The 26,033-nt window shown below is 37.7% G+C and overlaps 1 protein-coding gene and 1 long non-coding RNA gene across 2 annotated transcripts in view; one reads left to right on the plus strand and one right to left on the minus strand.

Moving 5' to 3' along the window:
- Positions 1 to 658: 658 nt before the first annotated feature.
- The window catches only part of LOC121738657 (peptide transporter family 1-like), a 29,794-nt gene continuing 4,419 nt past the window's right edge, over positions 659 to 26,033 (minus strand). The window contains exons 5-14 of the mRNA XM_042130864.1: positions 24,457 to 24,728; positions 18,894 to 18,976; positions 15,675 to 15,845; positions 14,362 to 14,487; positions 13,340 to 13,462; positions 12,798 to 13,117; positions 11,535 to 11,751; positions 9,687 to 9,779; positions 2,583 to 2,732; positions 659 to 867 (exon numbers count right to left, since the gene is read on the minus strand). Coding sequence (XP_041986798.1) covers positions 706 to 867; positions 2,583 to 2,732; positions 9,687 to 9,779; positions 11,535 to 11,751; positions 12,798 to 13,117; positions 13,340 to 13,462; positions 14,362 to 14,487; positions 15,675 to 15,845; positions 18,894 to 18,976; positions 24,457 to 24,728 — 1,717 coding nt within the window. The 3' untranslated portion in view covers positions 659 to 705. The remainder of the gene's footprint in view (positions 868 to 2,582; positions 2,733 to 9,686; positions 9,780 to 11,534; positions 11,752 to 12,797; positions 13,118 to 13,339; positions 13,463 to 14,361; positions 14,488 to 15,674; positions 15,846 to 18,893; positions 18,977 to 24,456; positions 24,729 to 26,033) is intronic.
- Positions 5,397 to 26,020, plus strand: LOC121738658. Its single transcript, XR_006037318.1, has 3 exons — positions 5,397 to 5,407; positions 12,072 to 12,076; positions 25,940 to 26,020. It is a non-coding gene; the product is annotated as an uncharacterized LOC121738658 (long non-coding RNA).

Here is a 26,033-nt window from a genome sequence, read left to right on the forward strand (position 1 = left end):
ATATATTACACAAATATATTTAAGATGATATTTGAAGGGTCAGAAACAGTTTTTTACTAAGTAGGATAAAAAAACTATTTTTTTGAGGTTTTCGTTTTATATTCCTTTTCTCACTCACATTTACTGTCCATTAACGCAACGGTTTTCAAATGAACAAAAAAGTAAATGCAATTTTGTTTCATATTTTCAAAATAAGCAATGCATGTAATTGTGTTACGGCAACACGATTCATAAAATATGATAACTTTTCTCTAATTTAATAAAGATTTTGGCGGAATAAAGCTTATATGCCTTAGGCCCGATCCGAACAAACTTTGAAGTTACACGAGTATAACTATCATGAGAATAATTTTACTCCTTTAATTTACTCTAGGGTATTATCGTTTGCATTTTACCAAGTTACTCAAAGAGTATGAAATAAAATGTCAATTATAGTTCACAATGACACCGACCGTGACAGTTGAACCCTGTTTTGCAACTATTCTCAGTTTAATATTTACTCCACCAAAATAGCCCGTGCAAATATTTACTCCCGTGTAATTACCTCATTCTTGGATTAGAAGTTGGAAAAACGCAAAACCAGCTTACTCTTAGATTAGGAAACAGTTATACTCGAGTAAAATTTTACTCCAGTTTGGTCGAATCCGCCCTTAATCTCCATCAAATTAAAGTTAAGTAATCATTAAATGTCTCCTAGTTAGCCTTTCAATGATCCAAGCAGTCTTCAGCCTGTTTCACCTGGAGGTAGAGGACTTCGCTGTTCTGTCTCTTTCTCTCCTCCCTGGCGAACTGGTAGCCGCGAGAGAGATACCAGAACACCACCAGGGAACTGTACATTAGCGCCGTGTAAATGAAGGACTGGGTTTCCTGAGGATAACAAAAATCATTTTAATACTTTCAATCGCGGGCTTTGAGCGCGGCACGGCACCGAATTTCGTAACGAAAAAACCTAACACAGGTGGTTGCTAGGTTTCCTCCGAACGGCACAGCGGTGCTCGGTGCGGCGTTGCCAGACTTCGGCACTGTGTTTATGTGCATGCGACTAGACGTATAATAAAAGGTGATAAAAATGCTATGCAATCGCTTTACCGCAGCCGGGTGCCAGACGTATATTTTTATTGGTAAAATTAATAACTAAATCCATAGACACGGGGTTAAGGACGCTATCACATTTTTTCACAAATATCAGCTATTTTCAGGTACCATTTTAAAGAATTAGAAGTCACACTGCAAGGATATTTTGGTTTCAAATGAAAGATAATATATTCATCTCCACGTCTATACCATAAAAAATGTATAGCCGCATACCAAATTTTCACATAAATACGTTTTAACCATCACAATATTCGCAAAAGATTAAAAAAATGGGGTTTGATTAGGTACCATTATAGCTTAATACACTGAACTAAGGAAAATAAATATACAAAAAAATGTTCCTTATTTAGTCCCCTATACGAATAGCTAAATATTTTATATAAAAATAAATAACATTTCCACTTATAAGAAAAATAAGAAACGCTCTGAAATTTCTTCATACATTTTCGCCCTATCAAGAAAGCAGCGAGTGTCGTAACCGCCATGACTGTAGAAGGCGCGCTGATATTGCATGTTATTTTAATGATCTTAACGTCGATATTCGTACTGACCTGCTAATTTTTGTCATAATTTTATGTAAGTACAAAAAATGTCACATATGCTGTTCTGTTGGTGAATCTATAAAAATAAATAAATAAATAGCGTCCTTAAAGGTTCCACAGTTTACGATTTTATATTTATTTTAGGTAAAAGTGATACTATTCAGTATTCACTCTTGTAATTTGGGGACGTTGGGTAAGCGTATTGTTAGACTTGGTTCACACGGCATAATCCTGCACGTTTCCTGCACGTTTTTTTGCAGTATTTTTTTTAATTTTTTTTTTTTAATGAAATAAGGGGGCAAACGAGCAAACGGGTCACCTGATGGAAAGCAACTTCCGTCGCCCATGGACACTCGCAGCTTCAGAAGAGCTGCAGGTGCGTTGCCGGCCTTTTAAGAGGGAATAGGGTAATAGGGGAGGGTAGGGATGGGATGGGAAGGGAAGGGAATAGGGGAGGGTAGGGAAGGGAATAGGGTAGGGGATTGGGCCTCCGGTAAACTCACTCACTCAGCGAAACACAGCGCAAGCGCTGTTTCACGCCGGTTTTCTGTGAGTATACGTCTTAACGAATAAATAGTGGCGCATACAATGTATATGGAACCATTCACACGTCGATTGTACTGCAACAAATCGTGTACCAACAAATCCACTACAAACCATCGCCAGACGAATACAAAGAACGTGTAGAACAATGCCGTGTGAACCTGGCCTTAAATCTCCATTCGATCGCTCGGTAAAAATATTAAATAATTCGCGGTAACAGAATTGCTCGCCTGATGCCATAGCTCAAACTCCCAACTCCACCCACCTGTCGGCAGTTACCACAGAGGCGCATGATGATGATTAGAACAATCCCCAGTGCCTCAGTCATCAGCCAAACTGTCGTCATCACCACCCTTATGCTGTCCTGATGACATAATCCTTGAACAATTCAAACAACTTTACCTGTCGGCAATTAACACAGAGGCGTGTGATGATGATGATCAGCACGTTCCCCAAAGCCTCCGTCATCAGCCACACCGCCGTCATCACCGCCCTCATGCTGTCCGGCGCCTCCTTAAACGTGAACTCGTTGCCCGTCACCGCGTATAACACCTGAAAAAGTATAAACGTCATTGTCACTATTAAACTTCTTCGTCTTATTCCTTTTTTTTCTTTCTTATTAAGGCCCTTCGGCTACATAACCATGGCCAGTGTCAAGTAAAATATGGCGGGAAAACAATATTCTTCTCACAATAATTTTCATCATCTTATTACTTTACTAGCTGTTACCCGCGACTTCGTCCGCGTTAACATAATAACAAAGATGGATAGTCCGCTAACAAATATGAAAAAAGTAAAATATAAACTTTTTGGAAGTCGGTTAAAAAGTAGCCTAAGTTACCTACACCTTACTACATCAGCTATCTACCAAAAAAAGTCCCGGCAAAAACGTTTCAAAGATTAGCCGGAATAAACAGACAAACAGACAGACAGACAGACAGACAGACAGATAGACAGACAGACAGACATACAGACAAAAATTGTAAAAAATGTTGTTTTGGTGTATGTATCGTATATAAATTCATATGCATGTAGTAAAAAACGGTTCTTACTATATTACAAACAGACACTCCAATTTTATTTATATGTATAGAAGATTGTCATGTCTAAAATCAATCTCAAAGTCTAAGTAAAAGTCAAAGCAGTCTAGTAGTCAAGTAGGTCAAATCAGTAAAGTGGTAGACGCTTTTCTGAAACTTTCGACGGAGTTTTGGAGGGAACACAAAAAATCACGTTTCTGGAAGTTGCAGCATTTTCCTACATTTGTGCACGATAACGAATATCTAATGATTATTATACTACCAATATTACACATTAAAAACCCAGTTAACACAATTTTAAGAAAATAATACAAAAACACAACATCACTCTTTCACATTCCCGGCAAAACTCAGTAATCACCGTCTTCTTTTTTAATGGTTAACATTATTAATCGATAGTTATCAACAATACTCTTTTTTCGACCTGCCTCCTTAATCCTAATTACTAATACATGATTTTAAAAGTTAATTTTTATTAATTAACTTTTAATAAATTATCAATGTCCATATTTTAAGCATATTTTGAGGTTTATATTTTTTAAGTTGACTTTTAAAAGTTAAAATTGCGGGCTGGCTTAAGTTCTTTGTCTTATTTAAAATTTAAAACACCCTGGGAACTTATGATGCGAAATTCGGAAATCCAGGGGTTAAAGGTTCTTGAAACAAAACTTTTTGCTGAAACAATATAGTTGAAAATCTCATGCGTTAATGCGCATCCTTCTAAAATAATCTATATCTTAACTGGCTTCTGTTTAGGCTATTTTACCATTAAAAGGTTTTCAGTTAATATGTATTTAATTAAGTTTAAAAATATATATGTTGTTTTATTCCTAGTTCCCTAGGGCAATATGTCTTTGTAGATTTATATTCATCCAGGAAACCTAGACAGGTATAATTCTAGCTTAAGTATTCATTAAGCATGTTTCACGGTAGATATGGGACGCCGCAAATGTAGTTCAAGAGAACACAGTGCAGACGGGATACAAACGACCGATACTCGACACTTTTTTTTAATTTATTTATTTTACTTTATATGCATAGAGATGCAAAGCTTTAAGCATGTAAAAGTTTGACAAGTTACGCACACATTGTATTCAAATTTCTTTAAAATTGAGATTCAATTTAATCTGAATGTAAAGGGAAAACATGTAGAAAATATAAGAAAGTTAAACTATTTTTCTCAAAAATGTAAGCTTAGAATATTATCTATTTAAAGTGGTTAAAAAAATTCGACTATTTTGTCAAAATAGTTATTTATTATATGTCACATTAGCAACAATACTTAAATGGTTAGAAAACACTCATTTAGATTAATTTGGTAAGATAGACTAGGACACTGCCTAACGTTAAGGCTGAAGCAATCCACAGATAGTTTTAGAGAAAAGAAAGTGAGAATGTCGGTACATCTCACCCTCCACCCATCACCTGTAAAGACTACTCAACTCAACTCAACTCAACTCAACTTTATAAATAGTTTCACAGAACTCTAACTTCTAAGTAAATAAGTGCGGTCGTTACAGTAGCCGATCCTACTATACTCCGCTCGGGCTAACTAGTCGCTAGCGGTTATTGACTCCCTGTCAAAAACTTGTCATTTTCCATATAAAACCATGATTGACAGTATCTGACATTTCATTGTCAATCGCGGTTTATATGGAAAGTGGCAGGTTTTTGACCCCTGTCAAAAACCTGACCGCTGGCCGTTGGCGACAAGTTAGCCCGAGTGGAGTTTAGCTATAAGTATCTAGTCTGCACGTACCGCCCTAGGTTAAGGTGACGCCGCGTTAAAGTAAAAAACCGTGTTGGATATGTTTTAGATTGCTTGTTTTCTATACAACAAGCAATGGAACAGCAAGGAACAGCAAAAAATGGACAGAGCGTAAGCTACAAAATGGTTTTTGTCGCGTAATTTAAAAACCATAAATACATTTCATATTGAAGCTATGGGCAAATTAAAGTGTATGCTTGAACCAATTTATGTACAAATTTTGAAAGCTTAAATCACTCTCCTCTGTTGGCAAAATAGGAATCCCTTTTTTTACAGAGGTCTTTTTGATTGATTATTCTGTGTTATAAAAGTTGACCAATCGTGTTATGCCATGAGTAATTCAAAGACAAAGACATGATAAATACTGACAATGAACTTTAATTTCTTAGCTTTAGTCATTGCTGAGAAAAATCGATATCGTTACAGCCAAATTATCAAGGCGTCGCCTTAACTCCGATATTTGAGGAACCCGGCTAAAAAGAGTATTAAATATCGAAAATATTAAATACTCGTAGCGCTACGACGTAGAGCTTGCGCTACGACGTAGCAGCGTAGAGCTTGCGCTATGAAAAATATTTCGCTTGTACAATGTTATTTTCTTTAAAATGTATTTTTAAATAGAGCTTTACTTTAGATACATTTTGTATTTTATACAATGCCTTTGTCTTTAAAACTGATAAATAATAAATTTGTTAATCGCGCGGAAAGCGTACGTTTTCCGCGCGAGCGTAGCGTTCAGGAATTAAAGTATTGGCATACCCATCAGAATTAGTTCTCGATTAGTTTTTGTTTTAAAAGAGCGATATGTACCTGCCAGACAGTAATTAACTAAAATATTTTGTTAAATTATAGTACTTCATACGTACTATTATTATGCTAATTAATATATTAACATGTTATTATTATGTCTTAAGCCGGGTCTCCACTAGGCAACATTTAGCGCGCGACACGTGACGCTCAACATGTACGGCAACGCTGCACAACAGCGCGCGATGATGCCAGCTGACGCGCAACATGACGCGCGGCTTGTTGTTTGTTTAAAGAGAATTGCATCAATTGTCGTCAAGTGGAGACGCGCGCAACAATGTCCGTAGTGTGGTCTAACGAACAAGTGCTCAAATTAAGCGAACTGTACCAAAACTACGTGAACGTCTATGGGATACTGCTCACAGATACTATAAAAAAAATTATAACCACTGCCACTAAAATCAACACAAGTTCCTCTGGCGACATGTTGGCGACGACTGACGTAAAGTAGATGCGTAGACAGACAACGTTGTTCATCAAAAGTCCCGCGCTGACTTTCAACATGTTGGGCAACTTGTTGTCCAGCATGTTGCGCGTGAATTGTTGCTTAGTGGAAACGAGGCTTTAACAAATATCTCAACATGTGTGTTCCTATTTCCTATAAATATTCTTACTTTACATACCTTTTCAATAAACAACTTTTTTCTTTCATCTTCAATCTACATAGAAAACATAACACCACGTAGTCGTAAACACGAAGCCCTGTAAGATTTTCGATGTAATACGATAGCGATTAACATCAGAAATAGCTACAGCCCCGGGGCTAATCGATGAACTGCCTCGAATATATTACACCGATTATCTGATATATATGATCATGTTTATCAATATCTCGATTATAAAATGTAACGCCTCCGTGGTCTAGTGGTTAGAGCGTCGCTCTCGACTCCGGAGGTCGTGGGTTCGAATCCAGCGTTGGAAACATGTTATTTCCAAGTTTGGTTAGGACAATGCAGGCTGATCACCTGATTATCTGACAAGTAAGATGATCCATGCGTCGGATGGGCATGTAAAAAGTCGGTCCTGCGCCTGATCTCTCGCCAGTCGTGTCGGTCTTCCGTCCCACTGGGTTATGAGAGTAAAGGAATAGAGAGTGCTCTTGTGTACTGCGCACACACTTGGGCACTATAAAAGTACTCCTGCGTACCTGGCCTGGTTTCAATGAAACCAGCCACCGTCACCGAAACCGGTGTGTGGAGTATTATTATTATAAAATGTAATGTACTATCAGAGAAGTTGGTTCATATCCAACAGTCCAAACAGACTCCTGAATGTGTTGGGTAGTAGGTGGGACTCCATGTTGTTGACGCATTGGGTGCTGCTTCGTACTCCGATAGCCTGGTTCCAATGTAATTCCAATTTCTTTAATATTTTTACTAACAGAGAACAAGGACCTATTGTTGAAACTAACACTATGGATGCAAATCAATAAATGAATTGAGTTGAATATGCAGATGGGGGACCTTAGTAATTTGGTCGCGTTATTGCAAACTCAGCCGACAGATCACTGACACATTATATTAACCAATTGACGCAGATCATCGAAGAAATTGATTCATATTATGTAGCTGACGGACATCTGCCTATGAATCAATGCAATCAATATAAACAGTAGATAAAAAAACTTGTGAGATGTCAAGTAAAAAAATACTCTTTCAGCACTGCTACTTTCACAACAAACTCCATAATTATATAGGGGACTCATATATACACTCTTAAGTTAAGGGCCTAAAATATTATTATCACTTAGTTTTGTTACACAGGTTTTACAGCTATGATCAACAACATCTATCCTGGCGACACAGGAGATACAGGGTGGGCCAAAGCCAGGGGCGTAGCTACCGCCATATATGCCGTATCAACTATACGGGGCCCCGATGCCAATGGGGTCCCCAAAGTGAGCAACAATTAAATCACGAGCACTCGCGGGGTGTCGTGACCACCCGACGCAACTTTCAACTCGTTGTTAAGCTGCAAGCACTTGTGCTACACTGTCCCTTCCACCTTGTGTCGACGCGTTTGAAGGTCACTTGAAGGTAGCGGGAAGCACGAATTCGTAACCAGAGAAATTATTATTCATTTTTACGTTCAAAAACGCGTGGGGTGCTGACAGCACCCCGCGCGAGTGATGGCGGGTTAATAATATTTCCATCCCATTTCTTAATTGTAATATAGGTAACCTTACCTTAGGGCCCCTAAACAAAATTTTATATGGGGCCTCGGCAAGACACGCTACGCTCCTGGCCAAAGCTATGATCAACATTAACAACATAAAAATCCTAACGAAGTAACATTTGCGCCCTACAAGTTTCCTCGTCAATCATTTTATTTCGCTCTAAAAGTGGATATATCTTATGTACGGGAACATAGTAAGCCGATATGTTGTTTCAGTGATATCGATCACTAACATATCGATCCAAAGTCCACAATCCGACATGAGAATACCCAGGTGTTTTGTCAATGGTATTATTTTACAAAGAGACTTTGTTATGGTAAATTAAACCACACAGGTTTTGATGACAGTGCAGTGGCCGATTTCATAAAAGACTATGCAAAAGCAATTTTACCCCTATATAATGTCCAAATATGTATCAATAGAATTCAAGAGTACTCTTCTAATAAATTATAAATTATTTGGTTCTTCGTTGGATATTACAGTAGTTACGTTTTGACGTAGGAGAGCCATGCATCGGCACGAATGGGCCGGCTCGACCGGAGAAATACCACGTCCTCACAGAAAACCGGTTTTCTGTGAGGTTTACCGGAGGCCCAATCCCCTACCTTTTTCCCTTCCCTACCCTCCCCTATTTCCTTCCATACCCTCCCCTACTCCCTTCCTTACCCTCCCCTATTCCCTTCCCTACCCTCCCCTATTACTATTACCCCTTAAAAGGCCGGCAACGCACCTGCAGCTCTTCTGATGCTGCGAGTGTCGGCATCGGCAACGGAAGTTGCTTTCCATCAGGTGACCCGTTTGCTCGTGGACCCCCTTATTTCATTAAAAAAAGTTAAAACATTAAGAAAACATTTTTAAACTTAAAAAAACTCATTTGGATGCTACGATGCCACAGACGCAGACACACGCAGACAAACAGAGAAACATGATAGACATGTCAAAATTATAACACCCCTCTTTTTACCAATAACAACCAATTTAACATTTATTTCGTCTCAATAAAATACAATGAGTTTCTTAACTGGCAACGCGTTGCTGCCGTAAACTGCCAATCTAGTTACGTTAGTAACGAATATCATTGATAAAGACAGACTAAATTAAAAATCAGTTATCATGTATTTTCTGAGTTTTAAAGCATATCCCGGGGAAAAACTTATTGGTCGTTATAAATTACTTCGGAAATGCTTTGATAATATGGGCAGAGTATCAGAGGATAAGTGTGAGTTTCTGACACTTTTTACAGTCAGGACATTAAGGATGAATGTTTATGGGTTCGAAACAGCCTTAGCGACAAAAATCCGTGCAGCCGTGCAGGACGCAGGTAACTAAGAAAATATGTGGTAATAGACAGTTCAGAGTGAATTGAAATATAAGGGTTAAATGCTGAGTGCGAAGTTTTCGTCAGTCGTCAGCGAAGAAGTTAACAATAAGCTTTGATCATATTATGATTCAGAAAGATATGATCGAAGACAACAAGTATCCACCGCGACGAATGTCTATGAGACACCGATTTTGTGAATGCACAAAATCAGTGTGTCTCATCTAAGGCATCATCGGATACCATTTGACTCAGTAAATTCTATGGAGTTTACTGAGTCAAATTTCAAAAGATTGTTTCAATTTAGAAATAAAGATATGGTATTTGACATACAACATTACTTCGCTGCCGAAATTATCGAATGCTATATAATTGACTAAGTACCCAGATTACTTACCTCAGCTATGGATATGATGAGATACTGAGGGAGAAGAAGCGCCATGGTGATGGAGTTGGGCTCCGTCAGTACTATCACGCTGGCGCTGGCCTCCTGTAACAGGAAAATATGGTGATTATTCGAATTCAAATATGTAATATTATTAAAGCATTTCCGAGAATGGCTAGAATGGAAGCCCGCAACTCGGTTGCACAAAACTCGTTTATCGCGCAGGTACCGAAAATTTTTCCGGGATAAAAGGTATCCTATGTCCTTTCTCGGGACTCAAAGTAATCTCTATATTGAATTTCAGCAAAATCGGTACAGCGGTTTGGGCATGTAGAGGAAAACAAACGGACTTTCGCATTTATAATTAGTAAGACTTAAAGTTAACGCCAGCCGCGATTAATGACAATGTTTTCCGATCTTTATTACAAATACAATACAAATACAAAACCTTAAACTCGTTTAAGCCCGGGAACCGTGCGTTTTTTGATACGATGATGATAATAAAGTTATGGACTAAAAACATCAAATTAGCATGACATCAGAATCGGCTTAGCGGTGTAAAGGCACACAATTCAATTATGCCAATATAATAATCTAAATATTATATTGGTATAACGATGAAAATTGAAACAGTAAACGTAGACAACAAACTATAACTACATTTTAACCTGCAGAAATCATTTTTTTATGAAATAAGGGGGCAAACGAGCAAACGGGTCACCTGATAGAAAGCAACATCCGTCGCCCATGGACACTCGCAGCGCAAGCGCTGTTTCACGCCGGTTTTTTGTGAGAACGTGGTATTTCTCCGGTCGAGCCGGCCCATTCGTGCCGAAGCATAGCTCTCCCACGTATAATATTTTCCTCCCTTTTAACCTAATCATAAATAGTTTAACATTTAACTTTATGAAACTAGAATGATAATTGTTAACATTTTGAGCACTAAACAAACAATTTAGACAAACTTTGCGTTTCACAAACATAAGCTCTAACGCCATGCAACTCTGTACACATACAATACTGCTTTTGTACTGCTATAATACAGCGTATCTGCATTTAAAACTTGTTAACGAGACATAATATACACACAGCACATAATTCTATGAAAATATTGCATTATTTATAAAAGGCCCGCGTCCTTTCCGTAGACAATGGGAAAGCTACATTAAGTCTATCCACACTACTATTAAAAATGCGAAACAAATTTTGCTGAAATTTGGTGTGGAGATACTTTGAATGCCGTTAAAGAACATAGGGTACTTTTTATTCCCGTAAAATGTATGTTTTCCGCGCGATAAACGAATTCTGCCACATCGTAACATTGTTATAACTCCTCGACGACCTCTGTGGCTCAATTGGCTCTGTGGCAGCTCAAGCCCGGGGGTCGCGGGTTCGAATCCCGCCGACGGAACAAAAGTTTTCAATGTTTTCGGGTCTGGATGTGTATTAAATATGTGTATGATATAATAAAAAAAATTTAATATATGTATAGTATAAAAGTATTAAAAATATTTCCGTTGTCTGATACCTGTAACACAAGTCCTTCAGGTACTTAGCACGGGGCCAGACTGATGTGGTTTGAATGGTCCATAGATATTATTATTATTATTATAACTTATGGTCGGTCGGTCGCATTAATATGAGCTTTACTCACGACTCACGAGTTTCATTCCTAGTCCTCTGGAGCGGAGAAGCGAGACGCATTGTCAGTTCGCTCGTTAAAAATCACGAATTCGAAGTCTAGAATTTTCTTAATCCCCCATACTAGAATCCTGGTTACGGCCATGGACGTATGCGCTTCTAGTATTATAAAGCCTTTGTTTGGTTGCCATAATGTAATTATAATTATAGTTTACTTACAATATGATCTCCATCTGCCTTGTCCACCATAACAGTATACACTCCACCGCTGTCCATAGATATACCACTCTTGATGACTCCGCCACAGAGTACAGAGTATTTGGACGCGTACACGTCCATTTGGCGGCTCACGGCCGAATGTAGTGCCGCCTCCACGTCTTTCATGTCCTCATTGTAGAACGTCACGGTGTCGTTTAATCGTTCTGATATTAAAAACCTAAAAAAATAAGTTAAAATTTGTTAGCCGAATTTTTAAAAATACAAAATTTTTAAAAAGTGCCTATGTCACCCGCGGCATTTTTACTAATCTATTGGCGCGAATTTTGTTAAATGGTACAAGTGGTTTAGCCGCTACACACATACAAAATATTACTTCACCGTAGCCAGGTAAAAGTTGCTGTAACAGCGATTATGATATTTTAGTTAAATAATATAATCTACAAGTATTAAACTCCACTTCAAATTATATTTCATTTAGGGCCTGTTTCACCACTTACCGATAAGTTCCGGATAGGCTATCCACAACTTGACAGATAGATGGAGTATCTGTCAGATAAGTAATTGGACAAATGAACTGATAAATGTGGATAAAAGTAATGAACTGATAAATGTGGATAGCCTATCGAGCACTTATCAGTAAGTGGTGAAACAGCCCCTTAGTTTTGTAATATGAATTCAAATTGTATTTCTAATAGAGGGATTATGTTTAAGGACCTGTTTCACCACTTTCTGATAAAGTGCCTAATAGGCTTTTCACAACTTTTTTGACAGATTCTCCATACTTGATCTTTCAAGTTAATTGGTGGATAGCCTTATCAGGAAGTGGTGAAACAGGCCCTAAGGCTTTTGCATCAATTGTGAATTATTTATACATCATTTTCAGCGTAAAGTAAACTATAAATACTGTTGTGTCTTTGTTTGTTATTCTCAATATTCGTATGCTTTCCCGAGCACGTTGGGTATTCTTGCAACATAGCTAGCCTTATCAAGAATAATGAACGTCTAGGACAAAACAAATGCGGGTTTCCTTGAACGATGTTTTCTTTCATCAGACGATTAAACGTAATGAAGACGTTAACATAATCTCTACATTTTTTTTATTTTAATTCATTTTCCCGGACCTAAAGTGTCAATTTATGCTAAAATATTTAAAATAAACTGACCGCAACGACAGCAAACGTCGTTGTGTAATGGAAGTTATATAATATGCCAGTTTCCTAGTTCAATTTTAAAAAATCTAAATTTCTTAATATAGATACTTACCTAACAACTGGCAACCCAGATTTACTCTTATCTAAATTATCCTTAAACCTATGAACAGTGTTGCCGGTAATGAAGAAAGAAATCGCCGCATTTTCTTCTAACACCAAAATCTCGTCCCTCGGCTCTATGCAAGTCCCGCCGATACCCAAAGTGATATTTGCCATCTCGTTCACTCGTATGTCCTTCTTCACGTAGTGCGAAAGAGACGGAATAGTGTACACTATGTTTTCATGATCGTTGTATATGGCTACCGAACATGGGTTGCCGTTGAAGACTCTGAGTTGGCCAAAGCCTGGCTCGGGGAGTTCGGGGTAGGTTGTCTGAAAAACAAATTGTTTTAGGTTTTGTAAATCAATCACAAAGGGTTTAAAATGTGCTTTAAAGACCCGCAAACGTGAAGATGACTCAACTGAATTGGAAATATCTACTTGTAAAAACTCTACAAAAATTATCTTTTACTGTTGTTCAAAAAACCATGGACGTAAAAAAATGTCCATGCAAAAAACACTACAAATAATTCAGATATTCATCATAATTCTAACCTTTAAGTATATCTCCACAAGTCCAGAGGCAACGAATGCTACGCCGGCCAGACACGCGCCTAATATCATCTTGTGTAGCGGGCTCCGCAGAATGTTACGTCGCTCGAAAAACGGGTAGAGAAACTGAAAACAATAATTGTTATTATTAATTTAATCTGTTAGCAGACGAAGACAAAGTTGAATTCTAAAAGAACATAATAAAATGGGGAAAGTCGTGACGCTGGGGCGCCATACAAAAGTGAAAAAATATTGGTCTTTCACCGCTGCTACTTTCACAGTGAACCGGCTCTTAGCCCTCAGCTTTGTTACACCTTGTATATAAGGAACACCAAATTAAATGTAAAACAGTGAATCTTAATTTGTATAAAGCTATACTGTCATACCACAGCTGCAGCAGCAAATCTGTGATAGCCTCTCTGCTGTCTGATGCTGTCAGGCTGTGGTAAAGCAACCTAAACACTTTACATAATATAATATTACTAGCGGCCCGCCCCGGCGTCGCACGGGTATGAAATATATAGCCACTGAAAAAAATGATTAAAATCGATAGCCTATGATCCTTCACGTGGTCTACTTCTTATCTGTGCCAAATAACATAAAAATTGCTCCAGTAGTTCGCGAGATAAGCCCTTTCAAATAATTTCTCCCGTTTTTTTCCACATTGTCCTATTAGTCTTAGCGAGATACAATATAACCTATAGCCTTCCTCGATAAATGGGCTATCTAACACTGAAAGAATCATCAAAATCCGTTGCGTAGTTTCAAAGATTAAAGGGAACAAATGGCCATGAGGGAAAAAAGCGACTTTGTTTTATAATATGTATAGATGTATGTACTATCAGAGAAGTTGATTCCTATGCAAATCGGGGACCTAAGTAGTTTGGTCGCGTTACGTCAAACCCAGCTGACAGATCACAATTAACATTGAATTTACATATTCGACCAAATAACGTTGGTCTGTCAATTGCATAGTAATCAACTTCCTCGATGGTACATTGTACACAGACGTATGTTCTCTTTACCTTCTGCGTGATGGGTATAAACAGGAGTATGCAGATGGGCGCGAACACCTGCAGCTGGTCGGGTTTGATGGTCATCAGCCCCAGCCGACCGTCCATCTTCGTCGCCTGCAGCGTCCACCGGGAACCCTGAACGCATGATTAAGAGCATCCATACTAATATTATTTATGCGAAAATTGGTCTGTCTGTCTTAGACTAGCCATAGACGGACCTTAAATTGCAGTCGGAATCGCCTGCTCTAGAGCGGTCGCGTTGAACGCCTGCTCCGACCGTTCAAGAACAGCCCGAGCGGTCCGTGTATTCGGGATATGAATTTAGTACGGAAACTGCAGACCGCATCTTGCAACGACTACAAGATGCGGTCCGTCTATGGCCGGCCTTAAATCTTATCTTTTCACGAATGTTATGAAATATTGTGTCTGTTTCTTCAAGAATCTGTCATTTTTCCTAGTAGTAGTGTCGTAGTGTGTGTAACGTTTTATTTGTTAAAAATATATATAATAAAAACATAATTTTAAAATAATATTAGCTCGATGCACTCCTTCACCATATAAACTATAACTGTGCGAAATTTCATGCACCTACGTTTTCCAATTTTTCGTAAAAAGGGTTACAAAGTTTTTCTCTCACGTATTAATATATAGATTTGCCTACTCACATTTTTGTAAATACCGCGCTTGTATACAGAACTAAACACTGAATTTTCAGGATATAAATTACGCTTTGCGTTTGTACAAAGACAAAACTGCTTAAGTCTACAGCTGTTTGTTATAATAATAGCTCTCTCCTTTAATTCTGGGATTATTTCTATTCTCAGCAAATATAGTGAAAAATCTTCTTAAAATCGTCTTAACATTTGCTATGGATGATTTAGACAGTCTTTAAGTTAAGTTAAACGCTGAATTGCCTGGGGCAGATGGTTTTTATTATCGCATATTTTCTTGAACACATACGGTATTCTGACAAGTTAAAATATTTTTCGTGGCCAAGAATCGTACTAACTGATCGTAATGATAATAATCTAATCAAATAATTTACAGTCATGCAAGATGATCCAAGCGTCGGATGTATAAGTAAAATGTCAGTCCTACGCCCGATCTCTCGCCAATATCGGTTCGCTTGGTTACTAGAGAGTGTTCTTTTGTACTGCGCACACTCTTCGACATTATAAAATGACTCCTGCCTAGCCGGCGTAGTTTCAATAAAACCAGTCAATTATTGTGGAAGTATTATAGTGGAAGGCATTAAAGACGAGCATAACGCGTAGCATAATAACTCTTACAGCCTTGTCCATAAGAACTATTGTTCTACTTACCATCTGATCCAGCAATGCCCAAAAAACAGGTACAGTGGTAAATAGAGTCAGTATGGACAGACTTCTCTTGACGTCTTTAATGAACGTCTTGTCGTACCGAGGATGGGTGGTGTCCAACCAATGTGATGCCTTCTCTTTCTTTCTTTTGAATATCAGGTTTTTAAGGCCTAGCTGAAAAGAAAAATTCAAAAAGGTATTAAATGAAATGTAGCTTAGGTTGTGTTAAAAAGCCTGACACAGAAGACTACGGTACTTAATTTCAATATTATTTTGTCGGTGTGTCTTTTTTAGGGTTCCGTAGCCAAATGGCAAAAAATGGAACCCTTATTATTTGATTGTCTGTGTCAGCCTTGGATTTATTTAAAATAGGCCGTGTAGGCGCCCTAGGTTGTTGCGGTGGTTTGGTCTTGCCCGTAACTATGCCAAAGCGGGGAGTGGAGCACCATGGGGTTTTAGTGGGTAGAACCTACGGGGTGCCCCACATACCCCGGCGGATGCAAAAAAATTACGATTGTCGGAGCCCGTTTTATTTTGTTTTTAGTATTTGTTGTTATAGCGGCAACATAAATACACAATCTGTGAAAATTTCAGAAGTTTAGCTATAGCGGTTATTGAGTTACAGCCTGGAGACAGACAGACAGTACGGACAGACATCGAAGTCTCAGTAACAAGGTCCCGTTTTTACCCTTTGGGTTCGGAACCCTAAAAATGATAAACTGGCGTAAGGTCACGTGATCTTATCGAAAATATTTTGCAACAAAACGTAGACCGCCGACGCAGCGTAGGAGAGGAGGTAATATTATCTCTTTCGCAAGTCCTTGTTTTTTTGGTTACATTATGTCTATTTAGACCCGCACTTGGCCCGTTTTAACATTATTCTCAATGCTTAAAATCCCCAACAGTACAATTTCACATTAAACCTAAAGCTGGAAATTTTTAATTTTCAGGGTATACCTTTTTCCTCGTAGTTTCACAAAAATAGTCCTTATTTCTTCGACATAAAGGTTATTTTAGAGGCAATATATATTGGAATGGTATATAATTACTTGACAATAATGAGTCTGCGTCTGTTTTATAAATTCCGCTACAGAAAAATTTAATTACGCTTAGCCTCGAGGTACCTACAAATTAGTTAAACAGTCTTGGCAAAAATACCCGGCAATTTCGAGCTTTTTTTTCCTTAATTACCTAATTTTATTTTTTGTCCTTTAATCTAATAATATTATGAGGAAAGGTTTGTTTGCTTGCTTGTAACAGACTCCAAGGTTCTATTTCAAATCATTATGTATGATGTAAAGAAAGGTCAGTGTTTTTATAATGCCTTTTCTTTATATTCTATGTCCTGGGACTTAAAGTAACACTATACCAAATTTTTATGAACTTTGCACATATTTTAAGTATTTTTTGCTATATAAAAATTAGAAGGCCATTTGGGAAGATTGTCCTTTTCCACGTTTCATAATAATTACTGCTAACATTGCAATATTTGTAACACGTATGTTACTTGTTCTTGTTAGGTAGATAGTTTAAGCACAGTTTAAGTTTGGCAATGTCTTATCCGTGTAGGGTTCTCAAAAAAGATATCATTAAGTATAGAGTTTTATAGTATTATTATGAGATTTTTGCTGTACACTGAAATACATTTATTACAGAGTCCTATCGCCAGTAGCTGTTAATTTATACAAACAAATCCCTATGACTCTAAAGGGACTATATAAGAAAAAATGTTAAAGCTAGCCCCACAAAACTGTTTTAAGCGAGTTGATGATGTTGAATATAGCATAGAATACTCCACGTTAGCAACATTCAAACAAGAAAATCTAGATCAAATTCGTTTCATTCAAGAAGAAAACTATACTTAATGGTAGCACTTCTGACTTCACATGGCTATTGGTATTTGCTATTGGTTTGTTGCATTTGGCAAAATTATTGACGTAATACACAAACATGCAAATAAAGGCAAATACGGCCTTCCACACATGGACGTCAAATACCAAACTTTTACTTGATTTTGTTTACTTGTCTCTTTTGATGTGCGTCAAAAACCGACAAAGGATACGTGTATTTGGTATAATTGGTGATACTCGATTTACACTCGCGCGCGAGCCACGAGGCGAGCCGCGAGACGCGCCGCAAGCCCTGAGTTAAACTCGAGCTCGCGACTCGTCTCGCGGCGCGGCTCGCGGCTTGCAGGGCTCGCGTCGGGAGCGATTTCCAAAGGAGCTCGAGGGGGACGCGAGCCTTGTGTTTACACTCGCGCTTCGACGCGAGCTGCGAGACGCGCCGCGAGCCGAGCCACGAGGCGCGAGTATAAATCTCGTATCAAACGTCAAACGTGACTAATACTAAATATGTACAGTGTACACGTATTGGCTTTGACAAAGTATTGGCATTATTTGCCTATTTGACAAATATGTCAAATAAGCAAATAAGGCCTATAGTTTGTCAAACAACACATGGTGATTGTTTGGTGAATACATCAAATACGCAAATACAAATAGCCTGTGCCACCATTCCAAAGAGAGGCGTAGTTAGTGTTAAGTATACTATGAGTATGAATACGGTGTTGTTCGACTGACGTAGTAGACTGTAGTTCGCAAAAGTCTGTCGTACTGTTTTACTCGACTGCGCCAGAAAGCGCCAGGGTTATGTTTTCAGACAGTATGTATGTATACAGTACATACTGTCTGATAACATGTGTGTGAGGGCGCTACGATCACATACAGTAAATAATACGTCATATCAGAATATTGACACAAACGTGACACCCCCCCCCCCCCCCCCTATATTGCCGTGTTTACTTGTCATTGACTGTCTGAGATGGAGGTAAATGCCATTGAACTAAAAGTATAGATAAAAATAAACATATAAGTACTTCGGGTAGTAAAAGTAAGTGATTCATAGGCAGATGACGGGCCGACGTAATAATTAGGTCGCTGTATGTGAAACTCAGCCGACAGATCACAAATTACACTAAATTGACATTACCCTTTCAATTGATGTAGATTCGTCAACTGCTTATGAATCAGTGCAAATGAAGTTATAATTCCGGTCGTAAGAAAAGAGCGTATTTCCCTCTTTAAAGGCCGCCAACGCACCTGCAGTTCTTCTGATGTTGTGAGTGTCCATCGGCGACGGTAGTTGCTTTCTATCAGTTTACCCGTTTGCTCGTTTGCCGCCTTATTTTAGAAAATAATGGTCATAATATATTATACTCACACAAACACACTTTACGAAGTCGACAACAATGTTCGCCTCTGGTTTCTTCATATGATACTTATTCTTTGCACTCACGAAGATCACTGAAAACAAATAAACTATGGTACGTCCACAATTTACGTGAGGTATTCTTAAAATTTTCTGACCCTCCCTCCCCCCTTGGTTAGATTTCGTGAGATATTATTCAACCCCATCCCCCACCCCCAAATCTCACGTGACATTTTTCAAAATATTGTTGGGTAATGGGTTTCTTACGTAAACACGTTGAATTGTTTGACAGTCAGTAGATTGTATAACGTCAAAGTATGAATGAAATTATTATCTTTCAAACGAATTAGAGAATGATCTAATAATCGCATTACGATTAATCGTACAATCTGGATGAATTGGACCAAAACAGTACATACATTTTTTTTAACCATGAGAAAAAAATTACATGAGATTTGCCGAGACTCGCCCCCAACGTAAGACTAGATGAATTTTGACTCGACCTCCTCCCAATCCCCCCCCCCCCCCCCTTGTATCCATTTCATCAGGTCGAAAATATTATAAAAACATACGGAAAAGAATCAAGAAGACAACCGTTCAGAATATTATCTGGTGGTTGTACTTGACTCCAGAATGGCTCGAGTTTTCAGACTCAGGTATGTAAGTAAGAATAATTATAAACTAAATGAATCTGATGATGTAAAACAGAAAGATTGTAATTTAAGTAATTGTCATAACTAGTATTAGTTCCAAGTACTCTCACTACTGCTATCAGCGCAATATGGCGACTTTCAAACGTCATTTTACGTCAGATTTAGTTCTCTTCCCCCGCATTGAGGGCGCTAATTCTGCTTGAAATAGGCACAAAAAATAGTTGTCATAATTACGTATGTCTGCCATCTGCCTATGAATCCTTTGCTACTAGATATAGTTGAATGTCTCAGATCTCTTTACAACATGCATTGGAACCGACGCTTTCTGCATTTGCATGTTATTTTTCCTCAAACTCGAAGCTTGGATCACTTTCGGTCCTCTTCTCGGCTACTGTTCCCTAGTATTTTTCTTATATTGCTACCTCTGTTAGCTGATAGATGCTTCTGAAGTGTTTGAAAGGTCGGTGTACCCTTGCGGTTGGGAGATCTGTTGTGGGAGCGTTGATAATACCAGTAAATATTTACACATTTGCAACTGGTATGCAGTTTATCTACAAATTCGTTACCACTCTCAAAGTTTAAAAGGTTCAAGATTTTTTGGGAAATCCGTATTACAGAGATAGAAGTGTTAATACCTGTTAATGTCTTAAAAATAAAGCTTGTAGTTCACCGTAATTATGTTTCATTTCAATCGATATTGAAGGTTTAATATGCAGTTTTCTGTTGACACTTTTTTCAATCGATTTGGAATTTTTAATATAGCTTTAACGCCCTTATTAATTACTTTAATTAACTGCTTATAATTAATAAACTGGTTGTATGGTGCGAATTTTGAAAGGTGACGTCAGGATTTCTTTGATGGTTTTTTCAAAGATTGTCTAAATAAGCCATATAATTTGTAAGTTTTTCTTTATTCCGAAAGTAAAATTCTGATTGCGGTGTAAATTAATAGGCTGTGATTATTGTAAGTCGTTGCCTGCAATAATCACAGGCCATTAATTTTTACTACTCTCTTTGCAGAATTTTTACTTCTCCAAAGAGTGTAAAATAATATTTTGAGAAACATAGCCAAAGCTTCATGGTTTACTAGAAACAGCGAAGTACACGAATACATAAACGTACCTACTGTGGCCACCGAGATTGAACGCTATAAAAATCACCATCAAGCATGCTATATGCCCAGGAACTGCTCGACTCTCGCAACGTGGTTAAAAGACTGAAAAGAAACCACTTATTTAACTGATTAGAGTATGAATCACTGGCTTCAGATCCTCTTAAACCCCATTCAATCATTCAAAACATCTAATCATAGTCTGGCGACTGATTGTAGATCGAATACAAGGAAAAAATAATAATTATTATTATAAAAATTAAATATGTAGTAAGTTATATGTATTGTTGGCTCTATGACACTTTACAATTATTATTTTATTCGCTTCTTCAGTAACTTATACCATACCAGTTTCATTTTTACTGGACATGGTGAAACTGAAAATTGTTTATCATTATCTAGAAAGAGTACTTTTGTGGATATCTCTTCACTTATTTGTTTTAAGATTACAAAATTTTAAAAACTCAATATTTAATTTTAAATACCTTACATCTTTTTAACATAAATCAGTTACATCAAAATGAGGTTAAAAAATGCATGTCTCAAAATTAAGCATAAGTTTACAGAAATAACAGTTGAGAATATAATCTGGTGGATGAATCTTACACCACGGATAGCGGGGTTTCCTATACTAATACGAAATCATTCGAGTATACATTAACAAAATCTGCTTATTTTTTTACATGCTTCCATTCATCTGCTTTATCTATACCTATTTATTTCAACATTTGCTACAACCACAAGTTACATTAATTGCTTCCTCAATATTTAGTTAAAACATGTATAAAGCTAATTATTCGATAATTATTGCAAATAAAATTTCACATTGCTTTTATAAGCAATTCTGCGCCATTGAAATGGTGCAAAAATGATATTGTTGTTAAAATTTCAGTGATATTCTGGTTCATCCACTTCTCTTTTCTTTCGTATATAAACTTCCTCAGCAATTTCGTTTATCGGATCAAACTGGCCGAGGACGTGGACGGGATCGTCCAAGCCAACACCAATCTTTCTGTCGTTATCTTCACTATGAACATTAGTTTGTGGTTCTTCATCAAAGGGTAAGTCTGATTTCTATTCTTTTCAACTATCACAAGTAACATGTGATTATTTTTATCCTCGTTACTTCATTATCATCATCACCATCATCATACCAGCCTATATTCGTCCACTGCTGGACATAGGCATCTCTCAATGAAAGCCAAGATGACCGATCTCCTGCTACTCCCCGTTACTTAGGCAAATGTAAATGCAATTATTTTTAGGTCACAATTAATTTCAACGTTAGAAAAGATTAAACAAATAGACAAATTGTCATCTGAAACGGAGTTTTTAAAAGCACAACATTACAACTATATAAAGAAAATAAAGATATTCGTTCTCATTTATTATTTGATGAACTTCTCCAATACACATTTTATTTGGATGCCTCAAAGAATGGACTTAACGAGTACATTTTACACGGAATATCCTTGCCCAGGTAATTTTTTTATTGCTTCAGCTGTATATTTAAAAATCTAACTAAAAGATAAGATAAAATTTTTACTGTTCATATAATTTTCAGGAATCAACGTTACCAGTACCATCAACACTTACATCTGCCGGGCTGTCATCTTCATCCAAGACGTGACCATTTCAACAGTCGTCATCAACTTTCAGAGCGTATTGTTGTTCCTCATAGCACACACTGCTGCTATGTACCATTTGCTATCAGATGAGATGGTCTCCCTCACCGAATCTACCTCAAAATCTATCGGCACTGTTGAAGTAAAAAAGAAGTTATCTTCATTAATAAATCGTCACATTCTTTTGTTGGATATCATCCAATGCTTGAAATCTATGTATAACATGGCAATTGGTATAAATTTTGGTTCCAACGCTTACTGCATTTGTCTCTTCTTTTTCCTCAATTTAGAAGCCTGGATCTCTTTCGCACCTCTCATTGGGTATTGCTTCGTAGTCTTCTTCATGTACTGCTATCTCTGTCAGAAGTTGATAGACGCCTCTATTGTCTTCGAAAATGCTGTCTACGCTTGCGGCTGGGAGGTTTTCTCTCTGAGTGATATGAAAGCTGTATATATTATTCTACAGCAGTCACAGAAACCTGTGCTACTTATGGCAGGGTATATGATACCAGTTAACATTTACACGTTCGCTACTGGTATGCAGTTTATCTATAAATTTGTAACAGCTCTCAAATTCTGAGTCAAAGTCCCTAATAGATGACGAAATAGATGCAATTATTAAATATTTCTTTTCTTTTAGAAATAAGCAGTTCCTTTGTGTCGTTTTTCTGTGTAAATTGTGTCTTTATGTATTTTTTTGTGTACAATAAAGAGTTAAATAAAAAAAACTATGTATTGTAATTTGTATATATATGTACAGGGACGTAGCTACCGCTGTATAAGCCGTATCAATTATACCGTAAAAAAATAAAATTACTTCTGTCTTTGAAAAATCTGACGTGAGATTGGGAGATGGAGGAGGTGATTGAATAAAATCTCACGAAATCTCACCAGGAGGGGAAGGAGGGTCAGGAAATTAAAAAAAAACCTCACGTAATTTGTGGACGCCCCCTATGCAAAAACAAATATTTATCTTGCAAATAGAAACTAGGTACGTACTTATTGTTATCATTAAACGTGATTATGTTAAAATCTTCGCAAAATTATGCTATCATCTTATATGAATTATGGAAAATTATTTTTTGTTGCCCTTACAAAGTTTATTTTTGCAGAATATTTCTTTTGGGGAGACCACGTCTTTCCCGTTGACGTTTATAAGAAACTGCTTACGGCTATTATTAAATACATTATCTTATATCTTTAAACGAGCAATTCTTGTATATATATGGAATCTCGGAATCGGCTCCAACGATTTTCATGAAATTTAGTAAATAGGGGGTTTCGGGGGCGATAAATCGATCTAGCTAGGAATCATTTTTGTTTTATCAATCAGTGTTTTATCGAATACCGAGGAAAGCTCGATCAAATAGCTAGTAATATTATTATGTCAGAGAAAATAAATATTTAATGATAAAAGCCCCTCCACACGTTAAAGTTTAAACCGTGATGGAAAACCATGATTATGAGAAGCTGTCTATAGCATGGAGATCATGAAGTATGCTACACGTTCAATGTTCATGCTTGCTTGTATAGGAAAGCGTGGAGCTATCGATAGCCATATTATATTTACCTATAGACAACAACACCTCAAGCTGCGCCGTAAGCCAGTAAATAACAGTCATTATTTCCGAAGCAGTGCATACAATATTATATAGGATACACAGTCTTGGCTATTAGACTGCCAACGCACAGAGTGAAGTATAGAGTGCTATAATTATTGTAGATACTTACCTATAGACAACAACACCTCTAACCCAGGCGCATCAAAGTCCAAATGCCAGTGAATAACAGTCTTTATCTCCGAAGCAGGGGATGTCAAAGCGAAGAATCGGAGAAACAGTTAGCTATAAGACTGCCAACACACACAACATGGACAACAACGCCAATGAATAACAGTCTTTATCTCCGAAACGGTGTACATCAGAGCGAAGTATCGGAGATACAGTCTTGGCTATTAGACTGCCAACGCACAGGGTGAAGTATAGTGCGCTATTATTGTAGATACATACCTATAGACAACAATAACACTATCACAATTCCTGGTGCTCCAAAAGCCAATGAGTAACAGTCTTTATCTCCAAAGCAGTGTACATCAGAGCGTAGTATAGGAGACACAGTGTTGGCTATTAGACTGCCAACACACATGGTAAGGTATAGCGCGCTATAGTAGATAGCTATATACATACCTATAGACAACAACACCACAATTCCTGGCGCACCAAACGCCAGTGAGTAACAGTCTTTATCTCCGAAGCAGTGTACGTCAGAGCGAAGTATAGGCGACACAGTCTTGGCTATTAGACTGCCAACGCACAGGGTGAAGTATAGCGCGCTGAAGTATATGGCTAGCTGATGTTCTTGGTGCGAGCTGAACTGGTCGCCACCAAATGACGTCACACAGGGCTTGATACCGCCGGTACCGACGGTGATCATTAACAGACCGATCATTGTGCACAGCCTGAAAGAGATGAAACATAGAAGCTGGTTACTATTTGATTATGCAAAGTAGCATAGGCAAATATACCCTATTTTCAAAAAACACGGTGAGAGCGGTAATACTAATTTATGGCGTGTGTTTATTCTTAGGAAGCGTGATTTATGTAGAAACACTTATTTGCACACAAAAACCAGTCTACAAGTAAAATCACAACTTTTATTCGTAAGATTTACACGTACTGAAACAAATCTGTTTCTTGAGGTTTTCGATAAATGAATTTTGGTTGACAAGATGGCGGCGCGGCGCGCGGCGGCCCTAGTGTTGGCAGTGGCGGATTCACAAATTTGTCGCATGTAGGCTATTCAATTTTTTGCCGCCCCTATAACTGACCTTTGAAATTCAATGCGTTAGTTTAGTTCACAATCATATCCCACCAAAAACATTTTTTGAAAATGTTTTGTAAAGCCAATGTACCGAGTATACAATATATTTCCTGGTATGTAGAATTTGTTTAAGTTAGGGTCAGTAGAGTTAGGCCGTGTAGATTCAGAAGCTTGGCTCTACATGAGATCTTATATCTTTTTCACAGGGTAAACCGTAAACCTTATGTGGTCGTCTCGGTAATATTTTACAGGAAATGTTTATGGGATGTGGTGGGATTTTTTATTTCCGTAAGATAAAAAATGAAGCTAAATTTGCCGCCCCTCTAAATCTGCCGCCCTAGGCTCCAGCCTACTTAGCCTATTGGTAAATCCGTCACTGAGTGTTGGGATCGACCCGCTAGTGATGGGATGGTCGCGCTAGTGATGTCTCGCGTTGCGCGTAGACAGTGTGTAATGTGCAATATGTAAACAGCACTGTGTAACAGCGCTCAACGACACGGCGACAAAGTCGTGCAAAATCAAAAATGATTTTATTTTACAGCGCTGGTATTATTCAGTACAAAAAGTAACTTCAAGACATTTTTCGGTAAGGTAGCGGCATCCACGTTAGATTTCAATTCATTCCATGAGAAATCATGTTTTCGCCTTTTCCAAATAGTTTTTTCAAAGTATACAGCTACGATAGGACTAGCATTTAAACTTTTATTGAGTTTTCAGTCTTTTTATTGGCATGAAATTCTTCTTATTCTGATTATTATCAAGTGAAGATTAGCAAGTGAAATAGAGACTATTAAAAAAAATCCATACTTATCAATAATTTCTATACAGTCAAGTTTTGTTGAAAAGAAGACTTTAACACCTCTATCGTGGGTATCGCAGACACAGTAGATTTTTTATTGTTATGCGGCAGACGGCTGCCGTTTGGGGATTGGTAGGACCTAAT

The sequence above is a fragment of the Aricia agestis genome, chromosome Z (assembly GCF_905147365.1).
Source record: "Aricia agestis chromosome Z, ilAriAges1.1, whole genome shotgun sequence".
Lineage (NCBI taxonomy): Eukaryota > Metazoa > Arthropoda > Insecta > Lepidoptera > Lycaenidae > Aricia > Aricia agestis.